This window comes from Aspergillus steynii (genome assembly GCF_002849105.1).
Source record: "Aspergillus steynii IBT 23096 chromosome Unknown P170scaffold_11, whole genome shotgun sequence".
Taxonomy (NCBI): Eukaryota; Fungi; Ascomycota; class Eurotiomycetes; order Eurotiales; family Aspergillaceae; genus Aspergillus; species Aspergillus steynii.
The window spans coordinates 699,965-724,101 of record NW_020194408.1 but is presented as its reverse complement, the minus strand read 5'-3'; the positions used below and the strand labels follow the sequence as shown (position 1 = coordinate 724,101).

The window sequence follows — 24,137 nt, the reverse complement described above, 5'->3', positions numbered from 1 at the left end:
TAGCCCTGGGATTTGGTATCTCGGGCTGTAGTTCCCTTATTTGCTAGATTGAGAACAACATGCCCTAGTGCAGCGTCTAGGATCTGGCGGCCGAAAGTCTAAAATACACACGGTTGATCAAAGCCCATCGAGGCTGAGCCGTATGCATACAGCAAGATCCCGGGTGATATTTTCGACCCTTGGCACATTTTTCTATTGGTTTCGATTGGACAAATACTCGGCGGCGCAGGTGCAGTGCAGATCAGATCATCTAGACCATCGGATAGCGCTAGTTACCCAACTAGACAAGGCTAGAGTTAAGAGAACCAGGCAACCAGCCCGCTGCAGTGTAACACAAACGCACATTCGGGGCAGACTTCAGTCTCCTCCAACAAGCCTAACATACGAAGGATCTAGAAAAATTCACAACTAAACTGGAAAATGTGGGGGCGGGAACAAAGGTGCCCTCAACATTCCCTCCCCCCCCCCCCCCCCCCCCTCCTGACCTGCCAGCCTCTGACGCAAGGTGTATAATCTGCCTGAGACCGAAGGCATTGGGCAGCTACGGTTCAGATACCCAGCATTGACGCCCTGTCTGTAAGCCCGTACCACTTTGAGCTGGTAGGAAGCAGGAGGTGGTTGCTGGAGTGTCCCGAGAAGGCCTTCCAATGACCCTGGCGAAGGGCGGGCCTTGGATTGCGAACACATCTACTCCGTAAATTAGTATGATGCCCACGAGATTGAATCCTGAACTAAAATTATGGTTTCGGTGGTTGGTCAGACATCAAGAACTTGAAGCGTAAGAAGGGTGAAGAACAAAAGTCCGCCCCATGGGAAAGTAAATCATATAGCTCAGCACAGGCCAGATAGCTTCCCAGGAATGAGCATGATCTTGCTTCTTTCAGCAACTGCAGAGAATCGCAGGGGTGAACAATTGTCTTGACGGTCCGAAAGTTATTGAGGTCTTGCTCTCGCAGGTGACAACAAAGGTCGACATTACAGGACGGATAATTTATATCGCTCTCGAAAATCCAAGTCACCCCAATACCTCCTGTGGTGGATTGTGCCGCTGCATACTTGAGACAGCCAGGCGAGCAGAGCGTCTAAATCCCAAGGCGATAGCGGTGGTCGGGATATACAATCTTCCGTTCCGGTACATACCGCGAGCACTGTCATCCCAGCTTGACTAGTAATCACTTTACATTCCAATACAACTCCTTCTTTTCATCTCAATCAAGTATGGAATAGTCACAAACCTGATAGTCTAATCAATCCAAATCTATGTTTCGTTCCGTCTTTCGGCCCTCCCGCAATTACTGCTTGCGACTTCCTACCTTCCGGCTCTTGCATCGAGTCACTGCGGATTTCTCGAGTCACGACACCGACGGAAATTTGGTGACCAGAAAGGTTCCTATTGTCGTTGGAGACCCAGGGGAACATTATGTCTTGATCTTCCCAGAAGTTGGGAGGGCTCTCTGTGCGGAAAGCCACGCGTCAGCTGCTGCGACGGTCAGAGATAAGTGTAAACTTATGTTTTGCCATAACTCTCGATCTTTTGGGGCTGGTAAGGTGTTGAATATAATTCTTACAATGGAAAATGGATTCTAACATGTTCGGCACAAGGCCTGTCCGGCTACCCCCGTCTCTATGTCCCAAGCATTATCCCACACCAAACAGACTCGGATGCTAGTCCTGCTACGTTATTTTTGAGTGGCAAGATGCATGAGATTACCCTCGATGGAACCCCTGATGGTAAATTTAGGATCCTATGATTGTCCGTATGAATGCTAATGTTTGATGCTGATTTAGCCGCATTTGCTCATCACTCACACGCTACCTGTCAGAATCTCGCGAGCGTACTGGATCAACTGAAGGATATGTGAGATTAGAGCGGTTGCTTTGATCTCCCGTCTAGGCTCGACGTCTACGTTTTACGATGAGTTATTGCATTTAGGGCGCTCGGAGCGAAATACTGGAATGGTTACAAATAAGACCTACCGAATTGTACTGTACCCAAATGCTATGACCGTGAAAAACAGTCTCTTTCAATTTGCAGGCGGAAAGGAGAAAACTTCACGCTCAAGCTCTCTTATGATCCTTCCAATTCACACTGTAGATAGGTGGTAAAAGTAATTACATTCAGGGAGCCCTCTGGCTGTTCAATTTCTCATCACCAGCTGACCTTTCGTAGCTCCACCAAGCCACTCTCCATCAACAGTACTGAAAACCTCATCGCCCTCTATTCCCCAGGTCCAATTCTTCGCAGAGAGATGTCGAGAGGAAATTCCAAAAGTACGGTCCCGGCAAAGTGTATTGCTCCCAGTATGTTGACAACAAGTTAATTAATACTCGGTGGCAGCTTTCTTGAACTCCATGATTTCTGGAGTCAGCTCAATTAGCGGCGTTGCCACAGACTTGTAGTATTCTGACAGTTGCTGGGTAGTCCACTTGTTGGTAACAACAGCGACGTGCGCATCTGCGAGTCCCTTATTATGCGCATCGTCCGCAAAGGGCTCCTTTTGGAGCTGGTGACCGTTGATACTCAAGAACATATCGGCTGCCACCAATGCAGTACGCTTATTCCCATCCAGGTAGGCATGATTCTTCATTATTCTGCTCGCGAGATGTGCAGCAAGCTCCAACACATCTACCACCTGTCCGTAGTGTTTCATGTTCATCGGCGAATGGATCGCAGACTCCAACAGGTTGGGCTGTGTGGGAAGAGTATTTGGGGCTATCGATTTCATGTGAAGTCGTTCGATTTGGCGCCGCGTTAGAAACCAGATTGTGGCCATTGTAACGAACGAATATTTGCAGAACGATACCTGGAGATAATCAGAAGTATTTCCTAGATTTCGGAATGCCACACAAAAATACCTAGAGATAATCAGAGGGACATCGGAGATTTTGGGGCAGTTCCACACAAAGATATCATGGGAGAGAGACAGTTCTCACATACCATTTTGTGGTTCCTTAATCGCATTTGGGAATATACAATCGATTAGAGGTCAATAACCTAGTATTAACCAGTAGTTAGATCATTATTGTATTCCCTTTCGCCCCTATGTGTATATTCCTGGGTGCCTTAGCAATTCACGGTCTGGATTGGACATACGTGAATGTACATACCTTTTGGGTCAAGATAACTGAGTGCGAGCGTCTACGCTCGTGCGCTGGATCATTCTATTCCTGCTGACTGAAACCAATACATATCTTCTACTAATTCTTTTGTTAGATGAATGTGATGTGATAAAGATGAATGTCCCACCAATGACTGCTATCGACTCTGGAAGGCCCCATGTTCGATGCTTCGTTTCTCGGTCTTTGGTCACTGGACTTGAGTAATTTGACGCACATGATCGGAAGACACTGAGTAGATGAGCAGTATTTGATCTAGACCACAGTGCTCACTACTCAGTGAATGCACCAGGGCACCGTGGTTGCTGTTTATTATCCAATACTCTCATTCCCAACTGTTTTACAAAGCTCTTCTATGGTATGTCTATTATTAGAACTGCCATGCTCGAGCTCCTATGAGATACGGCTGAGACTATCATCATCTACTGGTTTTGGATACTATACGAACGCCTGTCCAATTACTCTCTGATTGACCAAACAGTGTTTACCTTTTACATCACGCTGCTATGGGGACGTACAACCGAATTCGCGTGGCTTGGGAGAGCTTGGACGATGCAAAAATCAAATCAAACCGAAAGGGAATAGAGATGGAGCGTCTCGCCGAGAGGTTCAATAATCTCTAAGCAACCCAATCCAGACTTCTCATAGCTTAGTAGGTCTTCTGTGAAGCTAGACAAGGGCATTCGACGTGACTACTCGTCCGTCTCTTTAACATTCGACATATTAACTCTCAAGAAACACCTTCAAGTATGCCTGAACCGGAAATAAAACAAGTAGCTCCTGCAATATGGTTATCGTAGCTCCAAGCCTCAGAATCCACCACAAAACCTATCAGACGAAAGCCACAATACCTCCTACCACCGAGAAAGCAACCCAAACAGCTGTGAGAATCCCAAGCTTGGGCGGACAAAACCTAAATCAATTAGCAATATCCACGGAATAAGTGCACGAGAACATACTCTTCCAAACTAAGACCAACAAACCCGCCCCAAAACAGCCACTGCGCGACCCAGAGAAATAGCATCCCCATGGCTGTGGCCACACACAGCTCCACGAATGCGTTTTGAGAAACCCAGTGCTGCTGGCCGGGATCAGAGAAAGTGCCGTACGCTGTAGAATGTCTCTCGGTTCTCGTCAGGGGTGTCTTTTCCGTGCCCGCATTGTCTTTCGAGGATTGTGCTATTCCGTCTTTTGAATTTATGCGATTTTCGTTCCACGCGGATGTTACCTCTTCCACAGTTGTCGATCCAGTCAACTTGTTGATCTTACGCTTGGCCCGCATTGATTGAACGAGCACCAGGATAAAGAGCATAAGCCATAAGAGTGCTCCGGCATACATGGCCTTTGCTGGTCCACCTCTTTCCACGTCTCCTATAGCTCCAAGATAGAAGTTGTGTCCTCGTCCATAATTGACGGTTATGATCATGTAATAAAACGATAGGCACTGGAGGATCATTTCCCCAAGAAGCACAGACGCTGTCGCGGAGAGGTCGATCGCTCCGAAGGGTTGTAGACCAAGTAACAACATGATCAGCCATGTGGTTCGAGGCATGGAGCACCAGAGAAGTACCAGTTGGATAACGAGGACGCCTTCATAGCCAGGGGTGTGTTGAACAATCAAAGCGTTGATGCAATTTGCAAGGAGTTGGAGAGTAGCGATTGAAGCCCCTTTGAAAAGCCAGTCCGAGGGGTTGGGGTCCTTTCGACAGCCACCTATGGTTTGATATGCGCGTATTCTCTGGCTCACAAGGACTGCAAGGAAGATGGCTATGTTGACTAGAGCAAAGCTTCCAAGCTTCCAATCATTCGTGGGACATGTTTCTGCCGTCTTCTGGTATCCCGAACGAGTCCCATTGGTAGGGTTTGAATTGAAGAATGGGCTGAGAGTCCAACCCCATGGAATCATCTCGACAGGGGTAGGGGCAGCTAACTGACTCCAGTTATTAGGCAGACCGCGCCAGTCCTGCACATCGCCACAGAGACCGTGGAGCCACTTGACATAGTCTATTCGGGTCTCGAATACATGGCACGAACCTCCACATGAATCGTAGCTGATGTGGCGACAGACACAAGCCCTGTCAACTGCACGCCTAACTTTACAATATCCATCTGAGTCAACATCACAAGCATCAGTTGCACACTGGTCAGTACGCTGAAGCACCTGTTTTGACATATCCGCCACACACTTGGGCCAGTGCCAATTGTCAATGGGAATGTACTCGAACCCTGTGGTTTTGAGCGAGTCCGTCCAGTTCTCGGGTAAAAGGCTCGGTCCACATATAGCGTTAATCCAGAGACGTTCTTTCGTGAAGTCCAGCTCTCCTGGCCCTGAGCAAGGTTCATTGTTGAAATTGATTTTGAAATTGCTGCAGAAGCAATCTTTGTCAAAGTAGTCGCCATCTTTGATACCACGGTGAAATAGGCTATGGATCATGCCACGGGGAATGAGATCGTAACCAACTGTTTGAGAATCCAGAGGAATCATTGAATGTAGGGACTCGCTATATTCCCAAGGACGATCGGCATTTCCGGTATGTTGAGTGATACTCGTGAACCCACAAGAGGCCATGACGTGTTGAAACGGTTCCTGTGACACGGCAGAGACCGAGCCGGTCAGGCACGTTGGTGCATGGAAGGTCTCTTCTACAGCTGCATAGCCTGCTGCTAGAGAGGCTGGGGAGAGACCTTCCAGGTCGATCGTGTCGCCAACATCAACAAGCCACGTTCGACCGGTTATCTTATGGGTCCATTGATACAGCTGCTCTTTGGCGAGGATTGATCTAGCACAGTATGGGAGATAGCGTTTGATAACGTCGGAGGAGAATTCAACACTCAGGCAGCTGAGATCAGTCAGCCATTGGTGGTGGGTGCAGATAAATGTAAAGTGGGAGGTGCATCGCTTGCTAGTGCACTTCGTCATCGCACTCAGCCAGGCGGACTGATCTTGCTGAGCGATGCACTGTGGCATAGGAGCCAGGTCTTCTGGGTTGACCCAGCCATTGTAGTTGTTTTGGGGTACCACGGTAAGGTTATCGGGGATAGCGGTGGCGGTATGGAGAGCTTCTGTAGTCCTAGTATCAGTCGTGGTAAGGATAGATAGAGACCAGAGAGACAAATACCTCTCACATCCGCCCCATAGACCACCGCGATCAACAGCACAAGATAGATACTGAATACTTTCATCTTGCCGATGGTATCAAGGCACTTTGTTCTTCGACGTAGTGCGAACCCAGCCCGCTGGACCTTGTTGATTCAGTTACGAAGTGATGTTGTTCTGGTGCGGGGCGGCAGTACGATGAGAATCGGGTGAATGTCAGTCCGATCAGGCAACCCCAGGCAAGGCTGCGTAACATTCAAGTCTAACAGCCAATGGGAAGGGAGTTTTCCTGCGCCGCAGATATTCGTACTTTCGATCATCACCAGTCCCGCAGCAGTGAGGCGCGTCAGCCGCACGGCGGTTAGTAGTTGGGTAGTGAACATCGAATCTTGGCTTTTGGATGTCGTTCTTCGTTATCTATTTCCTTTCTTCCTTATTTCTTTTTCATTTTTTTTTTTCCGGTGGTAAAGAGGACGCGAGGAAGAAGCCAAACGCCATAAAAAAAGAGAAGGCCATGGTCCTTGAAAAAGGCGGCTTATTCACTACTGAGCTACGAGGCTTGCAGAAATCTTGGCCTTCTTCCGCGCTCGAAAGCTCAGTCTATTTATTAGCCTTGAAGTCTACAAGGTATATCTTCTTTGAGGCTTATTTTAGCTAAAAAATGCATCCGAACCGTGATAGAGGTTGAAAGATAACCCTAGCCTCGATTTGCAAACTAAGGTTAGGTAAATTACATTCAAGGAGTTCAAAGCTGGCCTAGCTGTCCGTGGAAGATCTGTTCCTGGAGTGTACTCTGAAAAGCTTCTCTGCCTGCCTACATCTCTATGTATTCGTTCTAACTAGCCTGATGCACTAGGCTTGGAAGAGTCATAGTAGTCAAAATCGTCCAGTGTAATCTCACGTCTGGCTAGATCTATACGTGACTAACGAAAACCTCATGTTCCACTCGCCCAACATCACAGATCACATCGACTATCGTTCCAGTTAAACCATTTTATACGACGGTAGCATCATGGCACAGACTTCAAAATCTCGATCTGAACGGTAAAGTCCGGGGTCAGCCGCCCCCACGTTTGGTGCGGAGAAGCGGGGAAGACGGCAATTAAGCTGCAAGAGTGGGGGATTGATCATCTCAAGTCATAATCATTATCATCATTTGTCCAGTCTACGCATGCAGTCAAATACAAGCCATCTGGTATGTGTATAGCTGTCCTCCAAAAATTCATAACCCACACCGCCAACCCAAAAAAAAATGAAACCAGAAAACCGATCACAAAAACCACCGAAACTCATCCGAAGCCGGCCCATCCCTTAGTCTCTCCGTCGGCACATCCTGCGCCCGAACAGTATGCCCAGACCTGCGATCCCTTCTCTTATTATCGAACCACATGAATAAGCCCAATGACGCGGCCAGCGCGGCGCCCGTCGCCCCGAACGCAGCAACCGTGATCAACGCCGGCATGTACTTCGGCTTATCTTCACTGCGGAACACATTGCTACTGACCAGGCCCATCAGGTTCGCCAGTGGCACGCCGATACTGGTTAACAAGACGCGACGGCCCTCATGCGCAATATTGTTGTTATACCAAGTGCTAAGCAGCACGGACGGCGCCGACGTTCCCCATGTCATCATGAAGGTGGCGAAGTAGGCGACTTGGATCTTGCCCTGGACGTCGTCGATGGACGCGTAGATCATGAAACCGGTGAAGGTGAAGAGGAAGCCGAGGACAATAAAGGGGGAGCGGAGACGGACGGCGTCCGAGGCAAAGGCGAGAACCAGGAGCATGACGGCGCCGGTGACGTTGGGGGCGACGGTGTAGAGGTTTGTTTTGACGGTGGAGAAGCCGAGGCGTTGGATGATTTGGGGCATGAAGAGCGCGACGCCTTGCAGGGGAACTCCGAGGCAGATTTCAATACCTAGGAAGATGTATGTGGATGGGTGTTTGAAGATAGCGATGGCTTCGCGGAACCGGAATTGTTCATTAACTACCGCGCTGGAATCGACTTGAATTCGGTGGAAGGCGAGGGCTTTTTCCTCGGCGGAGAGGAATTTGGCCTCGCTGGCGCTGCGGGGGAGGTACCAGAATGCGAAAATGGAGAAGAGGACAGTCACGGCGCCTTCGATTATGAAGAGGTAGCGCCAGTTGGGGATCGAGGAGTGCTCGATCTGAAAGACGCCGAAAGCGATGAGGCCGGAGAAGGCGTTGGCGATATTGGAGGCGGCGTAGAAGATGGCGAGACGGCGGGCCAGTTCGCCGCGACGGTAGAAGGTTGTGAGGTAGTAGATGACGAGAGGGAAGAAGGCTGCTTCAGACATGCCGAGGAACCACCGTAGCGCAAAGATGCCGCCGAAATTCTTCGTCGCCGACGATAAGAGCGTGAAGGAGCCGAAGCTGAACATGAGTATGGGGAGGACGCGGGCTGGGCTGAAGCGTTTGCCCAGCATTGCGAACGGAGGCGCGAAAATGACGTATGGGACGAAGAAGATGGATAGGAGAAGGTTGTACTCGTTGGATTTGAAGTTTAGATCTGCTCAAATTAGTACTGGGCTGTAGAAAACTCGGGTTACACATACCTTTACTCAGTCCGTCCGTTTCTGCGTTTCCCAGGTTGCCTTTGTCGAGCGCATTGAAGAGGTCTAAAAGATTAGCAAAATTCACCCACAGCGAACGAGAACTTACACATGACTGCCAGGACAGGAAGCAATCTCAGATCAAATCGTAGGCATAAAGCGCGCTCAGCTTTATGATCCACCACCTGAACTACATCTTCCACAACCCCCGGAGCCGAGGCATAACCCCCTAACTTGTTGGTATCATCGTGAATGGAGTCCCGCGCAGACGACTTGGAGGTATCCTGGCGATCCAACTCGGAGGGAGGAAGATTGCTCGATGACATGATAGATATCCGCTCGGAGAATTGAGAACGAGACGGAGAGAAGAGGGAGGGAAAGGCAGCGATGAGGGGGAGAGAAAGGGACGGGATGCAAGGGAGGGGAAGGAGGAAGATTCGGTGAGACCAACCTGGTTGGATTAAAAAGCCAACTACCTCTTCTCGCCTCATCATGGCAGCCACAGTATCATCGTTCGATAAGAAGCGTCGCATTCTCATCGGCGGGAGGCCCCCACGCTAACCTCCGCATTGTGACTGAATCCGGCGATCGTCGAGGTTGCATTGGCTGACAGCCCGTCTTATCTGGTTTCATCATGACTTATCGTATGCCGTTGGATCTTACCATCGTCTATCGGGTCGATGTAGTATCGTAGTTCCTTTAGTTTATCACGGGTGCTGCTGTTACCTCGTGCTTAGGGCTATTTTCCCAAGCTTCCAAAAGCGGACAGAATTGTAAATCTTGGCATAAGCCCTTGAAAACAGCTTGCAACGCCACTACAATCCTTTTGTCGCGTCAAGGCCAATGTCTTGGTACTTTAATGTGCGTTGTCCAGTAGTCTATTTCCCAGGGAGAAATTTAAGAACTATCCTCGCTTTCAGGATGAAGTATGGTTAGTCGTCTCCACAGTTGCGCAGCGCGTTACCTTTGCGGCACGATCAAGTTTATGAACAACCCCAACAAGTAAACATGAATTATTCATTCCTTAGTCCCCGCCAGATAGCGGCGATCGAGGAGCTCTTGCTTTGCAGCGGAAGTTTGAGGTCTCGACTTGCTTATTGCCAGGCTCGGTCCTGTCACGGTCAAGTTCAGATAAAGATTAGCCTGTCAGAAATCAATCGGTCATTCATGCTGATTTTAATCATTTTACTGCGATTTCAACGAGGGTCCTATGTTCCCTGTGGGCCGAGATCTTACCTCTTCGTTCCTAACAGAGTCGAGGCAGCGGATGATGGTAGCCATGCTGGCTGCAGAAAGGTGACTGTTCAGAAGGGACCACGGATTAATCATTCATGCAACCAAGGGTCTTCGAGCAGCAGCCTTGGTGTCTTGCGATCTTCCGGTAGCCACTTGAGCATTGACCGAATGAATTGAAGAAACAATTCCTTCTCCTCTCCAGTCAAACGATCTTCTCGATCCTCCAGTGAAATAGACGGGATCGCTGCCTCCTCGTGAGCAACCCAGTCGCTTGAAAACGTCAGAACAAAGTATTAGCTCAGTCAGTTATTCGCTTCATTCAGAATCGATAACAGGGGCCTACCGCTCGAATCAAAGCACTGTTCCGTCGTCTCACTCCGTTTGACGAATTCGCTCGGTGGCGGTCCAATCAAGGCCACCATGAGCGCCAGATGTTTAAATGGGTCATGACCGCCCCTGGAATCAAAGATATCTGCGAACAAATGGTCCCCCTCAAAGACATCCCATATCTACAGCTAATCAGCGACAAAACCATCAGTGGGGGGCAACTCCTTACCAGACACGCTAGATTCCAAATATCAATCGCACTTCCCCACGGCATCTCAAATATAACCTCGGGGGCCCGGTAAACATGAGGCTGGACGAAGGGGCAAGATTCATGGATCTTTCCAATTCGTGCCTCGCCAAAATCACATAGTATCGGTAATCCGTACCTGCCTTCACCAGGTGGACGAAATCGCCGACTCTTGTAGATGGTACGAGAGGAATCGACCTTCTTCCGAGGACTTGGATCTCTGACCTCTGCTTCTGCAAAGTCAGCCAGCATAGTGCTGTCCTCCAGGCTCAGCATTAAACTGTCCATTTTAATGTCTAATTTGAATTAGACCGTTGTGTCACACTTGAAATGAATAAGAGACATGTCTTGCGTACCAGCGTGCGTTACGTTGGCATCAGTGTGCAAGAAGTCCAGAGCCATCAAGAGTCGCTGGGTCGTCATCTTGAGCAGGGGCAGATCAAAAGGTCTTTTCTTGAGACTCATCATGTCAAGAAGGGTTATATCCATGGGTTGCAGAATAAGACAACGATGCTTTCCAACAGGTCCTTCAACATCAAAGGAGTCGTAGAGTTCGCGAATCAGCGACTGACCTGGATTTGTGGACTTAACCCTTGCCAGGTGCTCGTAGATCCTTAACTCGCGATCGGTTTCCGTTGGGTGTTTTGGCAGCGATTTGGTCATCTTCAAGACTTTGTACTTGTCATTCCTAACAGTAGATGATTGGTTAAGAGTCACTAATTGATTTGGTGGCAATTAGAAACGTACTGAAGATCCCGGCATAGCCAGCTTGTTGAATATGCCCCATAGCCAAGTTTCCCCGTGATCTGGTACCTGGCCTGATATACGTCTCCGATATTCACTGGGTAGTACTCCTCAGGCCTGTAATGCGGGAGAGTCTCTTCCTCGACGGGAATGTTCAGGGGTAGAGTGGTGTACGGGCTACTAAAGGCCCTTGTTAAACGGGATGGTGGTCTTTTGTCAAAGACAATTCTCCAAGGGCTTAGTCGAAAGATCATGATTCTTTCAAGAGATAACGTATGTGGATGAAAAGGGTGAACTTCAATGCATGATGAAAGGAGGCGCCCGCGACCGCACGAAACACGAGAGCCAATCACATGACCTTTCACTGCTACACGCAAGAGAAAATAAAAATGACCGATCATCCCCTTCTCCTGGCCGCATCAGCCTTGATTTCCTCATCTGCTCTTCCCTTCCAACTGTCCTCCCACCGCGACAATGCCGGTCGGCCCTCAATCACATCCTGACTAGCCCAGTGCATCCGGGCATTGTCCAACGCAACATCGACATCATCGTCAGGACACATGATATAGAACGCCCCCTTCTGCAAACCCCTATACAGCTCCTCCGCCACCTGGCTCGGAAACCACGCTCCGTCCATCTTCTTCACCTCGCTCTCCGCCGTGGGTCCAGAGCTTCCCATGAACCCGGTCCACGTCCACCCAGGCACCAGCAGATGCACCGCGATATGCGAACTGGCTGGTTCCGATCGCAGATCGTGCGCCAGGTGCTCGGCCAGGTTCTTGACTGCCGCTTTGGAGGCATTGTAAGCGGGGTTGTTACCGCCTGGGGGGTTGGTGATGCCTTGCTTGGAGCCTGTGAGGATGATTGATTTGGGGGTGCTGGTGGCGTGCAGAAGAGGCAGTGTCGCTGCGATGCCGTTTAGCAGGCCGATGGTGTTGGTGTTGAAGGTCTTGTCCTGTTAGCATCCATTCTCTTTCTCAGACTATAGAGGGACGAGATATGCTTACCTTCTTCCAATACTCGACATCCGACCACGGTTTGAGCTTTCCTTCCTGTTGACTCTGCGGTTTATAAGACGCGCCTGCATTCAACATGACCAGATCCACTCCGCCAAAGATGGTAGACACCTGCGCGACAACGTCGTCCCACTTTGCGCGATCCGCGACGTCCAGCACGTATGCCTCTGTTTTCAACTTGGAATCCAGCGCTGCGAGCTCGGTCTTCGCCTTCTGCAGGTTCTCGGCGTTGATGTCCAGCAGGGCCAGGTGCATTCCCTGGCCGCGACAGAGCTTGGCGGTCGCGAAACCCACGCCTGACGCGGCACCTGTGATGAGAGCGATTTTCTGCGGTTGAATAGCGGCCATTGTGAGTTAGTTGAAAGCTTTGAATAGTGTTCTGGATTGATGTTTTGGAAGGAGGATTGAAGGTTATTTATGGCTTGAAATGCAATGCCCCACACTGTCAGCAACTTGCATGGCGGGGCGCAGTTAGTGGAGTTAAGAGTCCGTGGTCCGCAAATGCGATGGACTCTTAAAGCTTCTAGTAAATGGTAAATCAATTGGAATGTTTCACAATAGATATCAAGACCAACATGAGGTACTATCTTACATACTCTGTATCTAATCTAATATTCCACAATTCTACTCTACAACTCTAATGTCTCTCCCTTTATCCATGCGCCTTCTCGACATAATTGATGCGCTCAAATAATCAAAAGCAATTTCAGGGGTACCGTGTCCCCATAAATCTGACCTGTTGTCCCTATTCAAGCCTTCAGAGCCAAGGCTAGCAGCTTAAAAGCTTCAATCAGGAAGTCAAAGAAACTAATGCCGATCCTGAGATCTTGAACAGATGTATGACGTCATGGCTTTTGCCGTCAACTCATTTTTGTCAATTATTCTACTTAACAGGATATAGCCATTAAGCTATTTTGGTCAAAATCTTGCGCTTTTCCGACGGTAAATAATAAATGGGCAGCTAAGCCGGCAGTGTAAGCCGTAAATCAATTTTGAATCAACACTACAAGCCCTCGTTACCAACATCGAAAATCCAACCACCTAGCAAACTAACATCCTGCGCGACAAGCAAAATTACTAATGTTTCCTGTTACAATTGTATGTTATAGGCTAATTCCAGGTCTCAGGGGGAGAGGGGAAGTAGCCCTACTCACCACACTCTGCCTGTTTACCCGGTTTAGCCGTCCGGCTAGAAGAGCAAGCATCAATCATGCAGAATGACTAGCTCGGTGTGGGGAAATTGTGTTTGTTCCTTCAACGGAGAAATAAAGTGCGGGGTGATCTTAATATAAAGACGGAATAAATTGTCTATTTAAACTTGGCTCATGCTGTCAGGCCTGCATCTGGATACAATTTTGTCAGCCCGCCATGGCGCTTTCTCTATATCTCACATTTTTGCTAGCTCTTCTCTTCCAGGCTGTCTATTCTCATCCAGTCGATGCGCTTTCTCGCCGAGATGGCCTTCACAAGAACTCCCACTGGGTCGGAATTTGGACTACCATGCCGCAATTGACCGAACCAAATAACCTCCCTCCGGAACCATTCGTACGCTTCCACACTCTACTTATGTTGGACTCATATATAGTTCCCTACAAGAAACTAACGACCCAGAACTCAACATACAAATTCCAAAACACTACCCTCCGCCAGACAATCCGCGTAAACTACCCAGCTACGCAGATCCGTCTCCGAATATCCAACGCCTTTGGAAATGAAGCTCTGCCCATTTCAAAAGTAGCCATCAGTCGAACCAAGAACAACACTCTCGGAATTCAAGAGATTCTACCCGATACGACAAAAGATATCCTGTTCAGTGGAAATCCCGACATCATTATTCCCAACGGTGCCTTGGCAGTATCCGATCCGATTAACCTTCCTCTGAAAAAAGCACAGGAAACTCTCACGATTGATATTTATCTTGAGAACGGACAGAGTGGCGGCATCACAGCTCATCCGTCAAGTCGGACTACATCTTGGCTGGCGCTGGGGGATTGGGTTGGAGAGCCGAATCTAGGGTCGGATGCAACGAGCGTCGATCATTGGTATCAACCACCCTACGTCTCCGAATAAGGTCCTCGCTAATGTTAGCTACAGGTACTTTATTAGTAGCATCGAAGCCCTTCTCCCGAACACAGTGCATAGCTGCGTGATAATCGGCGACAGCATCACAGACGGCCGAGGAAGCGAGACCAACAAAAACAATCGGTACGGCATAAACACTAATCAATGATGCAAGCACCCAGCTAATAGACTCGTCTAGATGGCCTGACCTCCTCATCCCCCGCCTACAAAATAACCCCTCCACATCCTCCCTCGCCATCCTCAACCAAGCCGTTGGCGGCAACAAGCTTCTATCCGACAACGTAGGCCCGAACGTCCTCAGCCGAATTGGCCGGGATATTCTCGCCCAGCCGCACGTCAGATACGTGATCATTTTTTCCGGCGTCAATGACATCGGCTCTGCAGGCACGGACGACGCATCCCAGACGGATATTGAGAAGCGGCTGCTCGTCGCATATGAGCAGTTTGTGACGCGCGTGCATACTACAGGGATCCCTGTGTTTGGGGCAACTATCACGCCGTTTATGGCGCCAGAGGGGGTCGATTCTTTGTATTCGGATCCGAGGAGGGAGGAGACGAGGAAGAGGGTGAATAGGTGGATTCGGACGAGCGGGGTGTTTGATGAGGTGTTGGACTTTGATAAGGTTCTGAGAGATCCGGACAATGAGGCGCAGTTGAAGGAGGAGTTTAATTCGGGGGATTATTTGCATCCAAATGTTGCTGGGTATCAGAGGCTGGCGGATGCGTTTCCCTTGGGGGTGTTTGGTAGGAACTTTTGAGAGGAGTGCCTGATGATGCTGTCCCCTTCATTGTCATCACGCTGAATTCGAATGTGATCAATGATTCTTGTCAGTTATCTTCATAGACGGCACATTGGCCAGTGTCTGTTTCTCGTGCTGTAGGAAAGGCTACAAATGACTCATTTGACAGTATTGAGTTCTTATACGACGCGCGTCCATATCATCACATTCTGTACTGTGAATGGTCACATTTACAACGATCGCTTTGCTGCCTCGATAATCAGGCAGCAATTCCCCGGGAGAGCTGGCCGGACCAATCAAGTCCCGCTAAAGCAATGACATTTACACCTTTCCCAAATGGGAACCCCATAAACACCCCGAGACGTTGGGTCAGTTACTTATAGATCTTGGGCCATGAACGCAATCTGTCAACCACTTGAAACCAACAGCAGCAGGCCCGGCCGAAACTACACCCCTACCAACCACCATCAACCACAGTCCCACTCCAACCGGCTGCCCCTCAGATGATGATCCTCTAAATTAATCTCGATCCAGCCCATCACACGTCATGCACGTGTGCAACCGACGCATGACATGACGTCAGTGCGTCTGTCAGATGCCCCTCCTCATCTATTCTTATACTGCGGATCGTTCCAGGTTCTGTCGTTGTTGTCTTTTATCTTGTTCCTGAATCACCTCTCGCTTTCCCTGTCCATTCCATCCTCGACCCTTATCACATACGGTACGTTATCCATCCCCTTCTCATCAACTCATCCACCATCCCCCTAACTCCAAAACCACCAGCAAAATGGCTCCCATCCACGAACGCATCCGTGACGACCTCCTCATCAAAGAGCGCTCTCTCTGGACGGCCCTCACATCCGCAGACCCCGGGCCCGAAATCGAGAAACTGTCCAACGAAGAAGCGAACTTCCTCTTCCCCAAGACGCCCATCCTCACGCTCGACGGCCAGCCCTCCATCAAAGAGGCCCTCAAGCCGCCCTTCCACCACTTCGACTCCTACGAGCTGCAGGAGGTCCGCGTCATCATCATCGACCTCATGGCGGGCACCGTGACTTATCGGATTAACGCGTCGCACAAAAACAGACCCTACCTCGCGACGGGGTCGACGACGTGGAGCCAGGCGAGTGATGGCGAGTGGAGGATTGTAGCACATCAGGAGACGATGCTTTAGGCTGTCTTGTCTGTCTCTGTTGAGACTTGCCTACTGGTAGGGAGGTCTTTTTATTTTGATTGAGGGGTGGAGGGGTTTTGTTTCTTTTATTTACTCTTTTTTTTCCTTCTATGTATCTGTTCCTGTTTAGTATATACCTTATTCCGGGGGGTAGAGGAAGTGCCAATCACGATGAATTATGAATTTAATTATCATTCAAACAAGTTTTCCCACCCAAGAAATATACCTGAGGGGGCGTGTAGATCATCGCGCAACGCTGATTGCGATGATGTCATATGTCGATTTGCCAAGGACGGAATCTGCGCCGCTGATGTCGCCCAGGAATTAATTATTGTCATCGGGTAGAGGTCGGATGGCATCATTGTTTCAATTTTGAGTAATTATGAACTGAATTATAGTTCTCGGCAGGTGATTTGGAGGGCTTGGGTATTATTTTGGTTATGGAATTTTGTGACGAGATATTTGATTTCATCCTGCAAGTTGCAGGAGTATACAATTTGTAGCAAAGGATATGGATTCTCCTCTTGTCTTAAATCATTTATTTCCAGGTGGTGTTCCTCAAGTTACTTTCGTGAGCTCCATGGAATTACCTTACACTTAGGCCACTGCCCCTTGTGGGATACATGGTTGCGGAGTCGGTAATTGATCCGAACCATGTACAATTTGGTGCAGCCGATCTGAGCTCAAACTTAAATTTTTAAACCCCTATTCCCTCAGCCATCCGCATTGGTTAGTGGAATACGGAGAGTCGAGACACCCGAGATAGCCAGCAAGTGGAAAACTCGACCCTTATATACCTTTGAGCAACATACTTTTTTCATTTATCTAACGCAGTAACAAGCTAATCCTAAGGCAATTGAATGGATTTTGATCTGGAACTCTTGATATTCTCATCTACCTAGATTATCTTTCAGTCTGATAAGCAGACATTTCAAAGATACGCCACATTCCAGGCCCGTCTATTCCCAGCTCAGTTGATACATTACCAAGTGCAGGTCTCGATGAGTTCAGATTGATTTGTCTATCAACAGTAAATGAAAGCGAAATCACGCCAACGCAGGTACAAGAGATAATACCAGTGGACCATGCAAACACCATCTCAACTAAGGGAAGATACGTGATAAGACCATATCTCTGCAATTAGCGTCTCCACCCGCAATTCCCATGACTAACAGCTCCGCGATACTCATCCAGCGTTGATATGGCAATATCGCATACCCGAGCATGCGAGCCCTAAGCCCGCGATAAGCTTTTATTGGCGGATTAGCGCCGCCAGAAGAGCTTAATCTCCGCTCTCTGCCGATCATCTCCCCTTGCGTGCTTTCGTCATGATCTTTGCTGCTGTTTTTCTCTCCGACCGCCGAATTCCGACGAAGCCGCGAAGAGTTTTATGGAAGGAATTATGGGGCTATATATTGAGCTTTTCCCAGTCCGTGGGATGCAAGCTTTTCTTTTTCTTCAGTCAACTCACCGATAGCCTTCACTGGATCCAGCATGCAGCTCATCCAGTCCCTCTCTGGCTTGCTCCTCGCCAGCAGCCTGCTGCCTGCCGTCGCAGCTAACCCTGCTGTCCGCCGCAATGGCTCGGAGGTGAAACCTGCGCCAATTGCGCCGAAGGTCTTCATCGTGTCGATGGTACGTCCCTCCCCCATCCACAACCTCAACCCATCTAACAATCCCAGTTCGAACCCGAAGCCGCCGCCTGGTGGGGAATCCCCGAGTTCGACCTGCTCGCGCACAACATCACCGTGCCGGGCGCGTCGCCCCTCTTCCCCGACGTCCACTGCACCCCCGACCACTCCGTCTGCCAGCTCATCACCGGCGAGGGCGAAATCAACGCCGCCATCACCGTCTCCTCCATCGCCTTCTCGCCCCTCTTCGACCTCTCCCACACCTACTTCCTCGTCGCCGGTATCGCAGGCATCAACCCCGAGCAGGGCACCATCTGCGCCGCCTCCTTCGCCCGCTTCGCCATCCAAGTCGCCCTCCAGTACGAGATCGACCTGCGCGAACTCCCCGGCAACTACTCCACCAGCTACATCCCCCAGGGCGCCCAGCGCCCCTCCCAATACCCCACCAGCATCTACGGCACCGAGGTCTTCGAGGTGAACGCCGAGCTGCGCGCCCTGGCCGCTGGGTTCGCGCGCAAGGCTAACCTCTCCGATTCCGACACCGCCAAGGCCTACCGCGCCAACTACGCCAACGCGACTGGCGACATCTACAAGGCTGCCACCCGCGCTCCCTCCATCCTCGAATGCGACGTCGCCACCACAGACGTCTACTACTCCGGCGAACTCCTCGGCGAGGCCTTCTCCAACACCACGGCCGTCTGGACAAACGGCACTGGCACGTACTGCTCCTCCGCGCAGGAGGACAACGCCACGCTGGAAGCCCTTCTGCGTGCGTCTCTGCATGAGAAGCTTGACTTCTCGCGTATCGTCGTCATGCGCACCGCGTCGGACTTTGAACGCCCGTATCCCGGGCAGGCGGCGCTCGATAACTTGATGTTCGCGGACCAGGGCGCGTTTGAGCCTGCCGTGAAGAATCTGTACATTGCGGGCATTGAGGTCGTGAAGGGGATTATTGGCGGGTGGAATGAGACGTTCGAGAAGGGTGTCAAGCCGAGTAATTATGTGGGCGATATTTTTGGCACGCTGGGGGGAAAGCCGAATTTCGGGCCGGGCAGGAAGCAGGCGTTGAGTGATGCGGGGGCGATTACGAAGAGGGGGTTGAGAGGGGGTGTGAAGGTTGTTGCGTAGGGATGTACTTTAGGGGTTGTATTATAGTGTTTGGTTTGATGTTGTATAGATAGATAGATGAGTCGGAAGCCGACGCTTATGTTGTATGTATATGAGTTGATGATATAATACTAAAGTATTCAATGAGTTTAAGATACTATATTTGGGATAGAATAGCAGTACTCTAATGGCATTCTACATGACATCCGGCCTTGGGTCATCTACTATCAAATCCACCAATGCATTCAACGCTTTCCAAAGATATACCGTGCATAGTCAAACCACACCCAGGTGAAGAAACTACACACCCCTCCGCGTCTCCCCCCAACTCCCTAACAGGTACTGATCCTGCGCTCCTCCTCCTCCTCCTCCTCCTCCTCCATCCCTACTACCTCCCCCATCATCAACATCCCGATGAACATGAACATCCCCATCAACATCAACATCCCCGCTCAACTCCTCCACATCAAAAACCTCCCCCCACCCCGTCACCGGCACCGCATCCCCGACCCCCTCCCACACTCCCCCATTCCGCTTCCCTTCATACGCCAACCGCAACAACTGCAACTTCCCATCAACCGCCCACATCGCCCTCTTATACCTCTGCACCCTCCCCCCGTACCAACCCCTCACGTACCCGACTACATCATCCAGCACGAAATTCACCGCAATCACTAACCCCCCGACCCCAAACACTACTACTAACCCCACCGCTCGGAACGAAACAAACTCCCCGCTCGACCGAACCTTCTGGATCCCGCATGTCAAATCGTACAAGTCCCCGGGCACCGGCGGTACCTTATCCTCCGGGCTAAACGGCGCAGGAGGGCTCACGTAATCCACAAACGCGTACTGAAACGCAGCGAGTGTGATGTTGAACAAGTGCGCGGATTCGATATGCCATTGGGTGCTCGGGAGGGCGATATTGCCGAGGTCCGAGGAGAGGGTTTCCTGGGCGCGGAGGGCCGACGAGCCCAGGGCGTAGATGGTGTTTGGGATCGAGATGGTGCTGGCGAAGGATTGGGTGAGGATGGCGGTGTAGTGTTGCTTTTTTGAGAGGGAGAGGAGGGTGGATTGTGTTGTTAGGGCGGAGGGAATGAGGTCGGGGGAGTTTAGGGGGGTGCAACCTTTTTCCTGTGTGGAGTTTGAGGATGGGTTTGGGTTTGATGGGGAGGATTGGGGGTTGCAGATCTGGTGCTGTTCAATACACCCCAGGACGGTGATCGGGTGGTCCCATTGGTAATAGGTGATGTTTGGGGAGATTTGGGAGGCGAAGTGCGCGGAGAAGAACGGGTCGTCGACGGCGGAGGGGTAGTAGACGCTGTTTTGGAACAGGAAGAGGAAGCTGACGACGGCGTCGTCGCGGCGGAGGGCGTCACGGAGGGTCCAGGTTCGGGGGGTCGTGAAGTTGGTGCCGGGGATGGCGAGGGGGGAGGGAGGGCCGACGGTCCTGCATGTGTTAGTTTGGTTTCGTTTGGAGGGATGATGGGACGTACGTTAGATAGTAATCGCCTGTTCCGTAAAGCGAGATGTTGTACGATACGGTGGGTGTTCTGATGCTCGGGTCCTGCAGGTAGAAGTTGATGGTTTTATGGTCTGGGTAGCTGCCGTTCAGGATCTCTGTGTAGTTCGTTAGATCTAACGGTGCGCAGGTGGCATTTTTGCGATAGAAGATGCGGTCCTTTGGTGGCGCGTTCAGTCCCAGATGGACGTGGGAGTCCAGCATTCCCGTGTCCATCTCAAACGCGGCCGACTCGCCTCCAATGCAGAGATTCCGAGCGAAGGGGCAGGATGCATTCGGACTGGACTTCCACGGTAGGCTCTTAGACACAAACGTTCGGCAGATCGACTCAGCAGAAGGGACATCCTCATAACATTGCTGCGCGTAATCCCTGGCCAGTCGAATCGGCTTGATGATCAGCTGACGATCAGGTCTGGCTTGGTCGATTTTAATAGCGTGGAGACCGCATCGCGGGCTCTGAAGGAGGATGTCTGCGTCGGAAGACATGGCCAGCTTGGCAGAGAAGATTCCGGCTGCCTTCCAAACGGCCAGGTTGACGGTAGCGATGGTAACGAGAGCCATCGAGCGACTGTATAAGCGTCTAGCACGGCCGCGCCAGCTGAACATGACGATGACGAGGTCCCAGACTGCAGATAAGGGCAGGTCGGCATTGCGCAGGATGACCTGTTGCTGTATGTATACGCCGTCGTGAGGGCCTGGCGTGGATCGCAGTTGATGCAGAATGAAGCAGAGGATTCTCCAGAATGCCTGACCGGTTGCGTTGACGAAGAGGGCGAGAAATGTTAACAGGAACCCACTTTTCAGCGACGATAGTGTGAGCACACAGCCGGTGATAGCGGGCTGATCCCGGTTGATCCAGAACCCCTCGTATGCTGACATTTTACTTGTGAACGTATCTCTGGAGCTGCTCTAGCAGCAATCTGGGCTCTGGTTTCATATCGCAGGACTTGGGCAGCACTGGATCTTCAGCGAACGATCATCTACATATAACGGTCATATAACTGGGAGTCTGTTTCAGTTCTCGAATCAAACCCAAATCCTAGAACTATCAACATCCAGATGAATCATCTGAGGCTGCACAGCTGAAGAAACGCGGACGTGGCAGTGGAGGCTTGAAGCATCCATGAACTCCGTCGGACTCACTCGATGGCGGTGTAATATCGACCAGGGATGCCAGCAAATCGGGACAGGCATCCTCAGTCATATGTGAAAGACAGGGCTGATAGTATCTCCTGCAGCCTAGACAAGAGTGCGAAAGAGCTGACAGCTCCAGTGACACGAGCCTCCCCATCTCGTGTTGAGACTTTCTTCACCTCTCAATGCGCATGCCAAGAGAGGCAGTACGTTGCCAGACAGACGCCGACGCACTGCCATTCGTGTTGAGTCGAGATCATGGCTGGCTGAATCACGACCAGGAGCATGGGACTGGATACCCTTGCTTGGTGGAGGTATCAATTAACAACTAAGCAGGAAATAGTACTCTTGACTTGATAGCACGATCGGATGCATAAGTAGCTAGCTAGCCCTATGGGGCCGCAAACGGTGAGCCGCTGGTCAGTGAACGGATTTCGGTGAACTGACATGAGATGCAGTTATTAAATAGATTGACATTGATATAAGTCGTGCTATCAACATATAAGTATATAGCCGGAACATGCTATTCCGCCGAACAAGCCCTTTTTCCGGGGCTTTACTGCTCACAACCTCACTGGTGGCCCGGAATGCCTATTTAGCCGTCTCCACCGCATCCCCCGCATTCATCCCTTGCTATGTTCGATGCGCTCGTCAGGATCCCTAGTGGAAATGGGAATTAATGCCGACGGCTCTCAGGGTTATAATCCCCCCACCCCCAGCAGAATGCCACCCCACCCGCCAATCCATCATGTTTCGAACACAGCTCCTCGCGGGCATTCTCGCCCTAACCCTCGACTTGACGCTCGCCCGCCCGTCCCAGGGCTGGGGTTTGCGCAAATTCAAATCCCTGGTCACCTTTGGGGATAGCTACACCGATGATTCTCGACTCGGCTACTTTATCAACCACAATGGATCCGCCCCGCCGGTAGGATGGGTGCAGCCAGAGGTTTGTTCCCTCCCCTTGGCTCAAGCAGCTGCTGACTGAAAGCCAGAGCAACAGCTCCTCCTCGGGAGGGTACACCTGGGGTCATTTCGTCGCGCAGGAGGCAAACGTCAATCGATACAACTACGCCGTCAGTGGCGCAGGGTGTTCGAATTACATCACGCCGCGGGAGTTAGCTTCCATTCATGCGCCATTCCCGTCGGTCCTGGAGTATGAGATCCCGGCATTCGTGGCCGACAGCAAGCATGTCTCCCGTGGGAAGAAATTCCTGGATATTCATCCCAAAGAGACCGTGTATGCGATCTGGATCGGGACGAACGATCTCGGCAACGATGCGATCATCACCGATTCGCAGGTCAAGGGCAAGACCATCCCCGATTACATCGAGTGTATCTATTCCTCGCTGGATCAGGTGTATGATAACGGCGGGCGGTACTTTGTTCTGATGAATCTCGCGCCGTTGCAGTTGGCACCGCAGTATGCGACCCCGGAGAATGGTGGTGTGCGACGGAGTGGGTTCTGGAAGAATAAGCCGGAGAATATCACGCAGGTGAGCTATCGGATGTGGGAGCAGGTGGCGACGGCCAATGATGTGTTTCACTATAAAACGCCCTTTGAGCTGCTCGTGGCTCGACGGTACCCCGGGGCCAAGTTCGCCGTGATGGATATATTTGGATTGGTGAGTATTCTGTTCCAGACTAGGGGGTGGAATGCAGACTGACCTGGGTAGCTGTCTCATGTGTATGAGAACCCAACGGAGTATTTCCCTGGTAGTGCCTCGCCCAATGTCACCGGGTTCACGAAACAATGCAACGACGACGGCGAGGACTGCGTGTTGGCTCCGAACCCCGAGTCGTATATGTGGTTTGACGAGCTGCATCCGTCCGAGCGCACCAGTGAGATTGTCGCGCAGGAGTTTGTGCAGGTGGTGAAGGGTGAAAGCGAGTGGGCGACGTACTGGTGATCTGTCCTGATACGAAGTAGAGCAAGGGGTCCATGCTCCATCCCTTGCTGTTCTTTTACCCTATATGGAGTATGTTCGATCGTCTCGGTATCAGCCTTGTTAGAGAGCCTAGCCATCAGTTTCACATGTCGGCAATATCACCAACTATCAATACCATACCTCTTTTAGTCTCGTTGCAGTCTGCCTCTGCCCATCAAACCCAGGTTAATTTAACCTTCCCTCTGTCACATCGCCAGCACATGCATGACAGCCTCTGAACCATCCAATCCGCGTCTCCCGACTGCCCGAAACGTTCCCATCCGACGACGCCGAGACCTGGGAAAACTACTAACTTCCCCAGGTCCACCGCCGTAGCCACCAATCATGACGCCAGCCGAACCAACACTTCCAACCGTCCCGGCGGCAGGATGCAACGAGAACGTCTTAGGGCAAGGCGAACCCCATATCAGCCTTATCAGGGACAGCAGCCCTACTTCCTGCACGA

The 24,137-nt window shown here is 50.8% G+C and overlaps 11 protein-coding genes across 11 annotated transcripts; 5 read left to right on the top strand and 6 right to left on the bottom strand.

Annotated features, from left to right (window-relative positions):
- Window positions 1-1,195: 1,195 nt before the first annotated feature.
- P170DRAFT_514539 (uncharacterized protein) lies at window positions 1,196-2,086 on the top strand. Its single transcript, XM_024855216.1, has 3 exons — window positions 1,196-1,543; window positions 1,603-1,731; window positions 1,789-2,086. Exons 1-3 carry the CDS (start codon window positions 1,261-1,263, stop codon window positions 1,860-1,862), a joined length of 486 nt encoding a protein of 161 aa, XP_024698581.1. The 5' UTR covers window positions 1,196-1,260; the 3' UTR covers window positions 1,863-2,086.
- Window positions 2,087-2,321: 235 nt separating this feature from the next.
- P170DRAFT_481228 (type II toxin-antitoxin system death-on-curing family toxin) lies at window positions 2,322-2,774 on the bottom strand (the record flags this gene model as incomplete). Its single annotated transcript, XM_024853844.1, has 1 exon — window positions 2,322-2,774. The coding sequence occupies one exon, from the start codon at window positions 2,772-2,774 to the stop codon at window positions 2,322-2,324; it is 453 nt and encodes a 150-aa protein (XP_024698580.1).
- Window positions 2,775-4,039: 1,265 nt separating this feature from the next.
- P170DRAFT_370267 (uncharacterized protein) lies at window positions 4,040-6,300 on the bottom strand (the record flags this gene model as incomplete). Its single annotated transcript, XM_024844946.1, has 2 exons — window positions 4,040-6,180; window positions 6,237-6,300. 2 exons carry the CDS (start codon window positions 6,298-6,300, stop codon window positions 4,040-4,042), a joined length of 2,205 nt encoding a protein of 734 aa, XP_024698579.1.
- Window positions 6,301-7,484: 1,184 nt separating this feature from the next.
- P170DRAFT_514537 (putative MFS transporter) lies at window positions 7,485-9,181 on the bottom strand (the record flags this gene model as incomplete). Its single annotated transcript, XM_024855215.1, has 3 exons — window positions 8,896-9,181; window positions 8,790-8,852; window positions 7,485-8,743 (listed from the first exon to the last, which is right to left on the bottom strand). The coding sequence occupies exons 1-3, from the start codon at window positions 9,110-9,112 to the stop codon at window positions 7,485-7,487; spliced, it is 1,539 nt and encodes a 512-aa protein (XP_024698578.1). The 5' UTR covers window positions 9,113-9,181.
- Window positions 9,182-9,842: 661 nt separating this feature from the next.
- P170DRAFT_419166 (putative protein kinase) lies at window positions 9,843-11,594 on the bottom strand (the record flags this gene model as incomplete). The annotated part of the gene is made up of 6 exons (XM_024847267.1): window positions 9,843-9,929; window positions 10,023-10,292; window positions 10,356-10,531; window positions 10,579-10,892; window positions 10,953-11,284; window positions 11,344-11,594. 5 exons carry the CDS (start codon window positions 11,592-11,594, stop codon window positions 10,112-10,114), a joined length of 1,254 nt encoding a protein of 417 aa, XP_024698577.1. The 3' UTR covers window positions 9,843-9,929; window positions 10,023-10,111.
- Window positions 11,595-11,623: 29 nt separating this feature from the next.
- On the bottom strand, window positions 11,624-12,746 carry P170DRAFT_394796 (SDR family NAD(P)-dependent oxidoreductase). The gene is made up of 2 exons (XM_024846072.1): window positions 12,348-12,746; window positions 11,624-12,289 (listed from the first exon to the last, which is right to left on the bottom strand). Exons 1-2 carry the CDS (start codon window positions 12,702-12,704, stop codon window positions 11,738-11,740), a joined length of 909 nt encoding a protein of 302 aa, XP_024698576.1. The 5' UTR covers window positions 12,705-12,746; the 3' UTR covers window positions 11,624-11,737.
- A 1,110-nt stretch (window positions 12,747-13,856) lies between these two features.
- Window positions 13,857-15,196, top strand: P170DRAFT_459741 (SGNH/GDSL hydrolase family protein; the record flags this gene model as incomplete). Its single annotated transcript, XM_024851887.1, has 4 exons — window positions 13,857-13,901; window positions 13,968-14,398; window positions 14,451-14,561; window positions 14,617-15,196. 4 exons carry the CDS (start codon window positions 13,857-13,859, stop codon window positions 15,194-15,196), a joined length of 1,167 nt encoding a protein of 388 aa, XP_024698575.1.
- A 458-nt stretch (window positions 15,197-15,654) lies between these two features.
- On the top strand, window positions 15,655-16,456 carry P170DRAFT_441722 (uncharacterized protein). The gene is made up of 2 exons (XM_024850386.1): window positions 15,655-15,899; window positions 15,962-16,456. Exon 2 carries the CDS (start codon window positions 15,966-15,968, stop codon window positions 16,350-16,352), a length of 387 nt encoding a protein of 128 aa, XP_024698574.1. The 5' UTR covers window positions 15,655-15,899; window positions 15,962-15,965; the 3' UTR covers window positions 16,353-16,456.
- A 1,273-nt stretch (window positions 16,457-17,729) lies between these two features.
- P170DRAFT_419156 (purine-nucleoside phosphorylase) lies at window positions 17,730-19,111 on the top strand (the record flags this gene model as incomplete). The annotated part of the gene is made up of 2 exons (XM_024847266.1): window positions 17,730-17,987; window positions 18,035-19,111. Exons 1-2 carry the CDS (start codon window positions 17,847-17,849, stop codon window positions 19,109-19,111), a joined length of 1,218 nt encoding a protein of 405 aa, XP_024698573.1. The 5' UTR covers window positions 17,730-17,846.
- A 279-nt stretch (window positions 19,112-19,390) lies between these two features.
- P170DRAFT_514532 (uncharacterized protein) lies at window positions 19,391-21,491 on the bottom strand (the record flags this gene model as incomplete). The annotated part of the gene is made up of 2 exons (XM_024855214.1): window positions 19,391-20,540; window positions 20,587-21,491. 2 exons carry the CDS (start codon window positions 21,489-21,491, stop codon window positions 19,391-19,393), a joined length of 2,055 nt encoding a protein of 684 aa, XP_024698572.1.
- Window positions 21,492-22,494: 1,003 nt separating this feature from the next.
- P170DRAFT_419155 (SGNH/GDSL hydrolase family protein) lies at window positions 22,495-23,653 on the top strand (the record flags this gene model as incomplete). The annotated part of the gene is made up of 3 exons (XM_024847265.1): window positions 22,495-22,692; window positions 22,739-23,368; window positions 23,420-23,653. 3 exons carry the CDS (start codon window positions 22,495-22,497, stop codon window positions 23,651-23,653), a joined length of 1,062 nt encoding a protein of 353 aa, XP_024698571.1.
- Between the last annotated feature and the right edge of the window lie 484 nt (window positions 23,654-24,137).

What these genes read in the sequence shown, in the direction of transcription:
- P170DRAFT_514539 (XM_024855216.1), top strand. Translation starts at nt 1,261, where the DNA reads ATGTTTCGTTCCGTCTTTCGGCCCTCCCGCAATTACTGCTTGCGACTT. An exon ending in CTCTCGATCTTTTGGGGCTG is followed by an intron (nt 1,544 to 1,602) that starts GTAAGGTGTTGA and finishes GTTCGGCACAAG; the next exon opens with GCCTGTCCGGCTACCCCCGT. An exon ending in CCTCGATGGAACCCCTGATG is followed by an intron (nt 1,732 to 1,788) that starts GTAAATTTAGGA and finishes ATGCTGATTTAG; the next exon opens with CCGCATTTGCTCATCACTCA.
- P170DRAFT_441722 (XM_024850386.1), top strand. Translation starts at nt 15,966, where the DNA reads ATGGCTCCCATCCACGAACGCATCCGTGACGACCTCCTCATCAAAGAG.
- P170DRAFT_394796 (XM_024846072.1), bottom strand. Translation starts at nt 12,704, where the DNA reads ATGGCCGCTATTCAACCGCAGAAAATCGCTCTCATCACAGGTGCCGCG. An exon ending in ATGTCGAGTATTGGAAGAAG is followed by an intron (nt 12,290 to 12,347) that starts GTAAGCATATCT and finishes TAACAGGACAAG; the next exon opens with ACCTTCAACACCAACACCAT.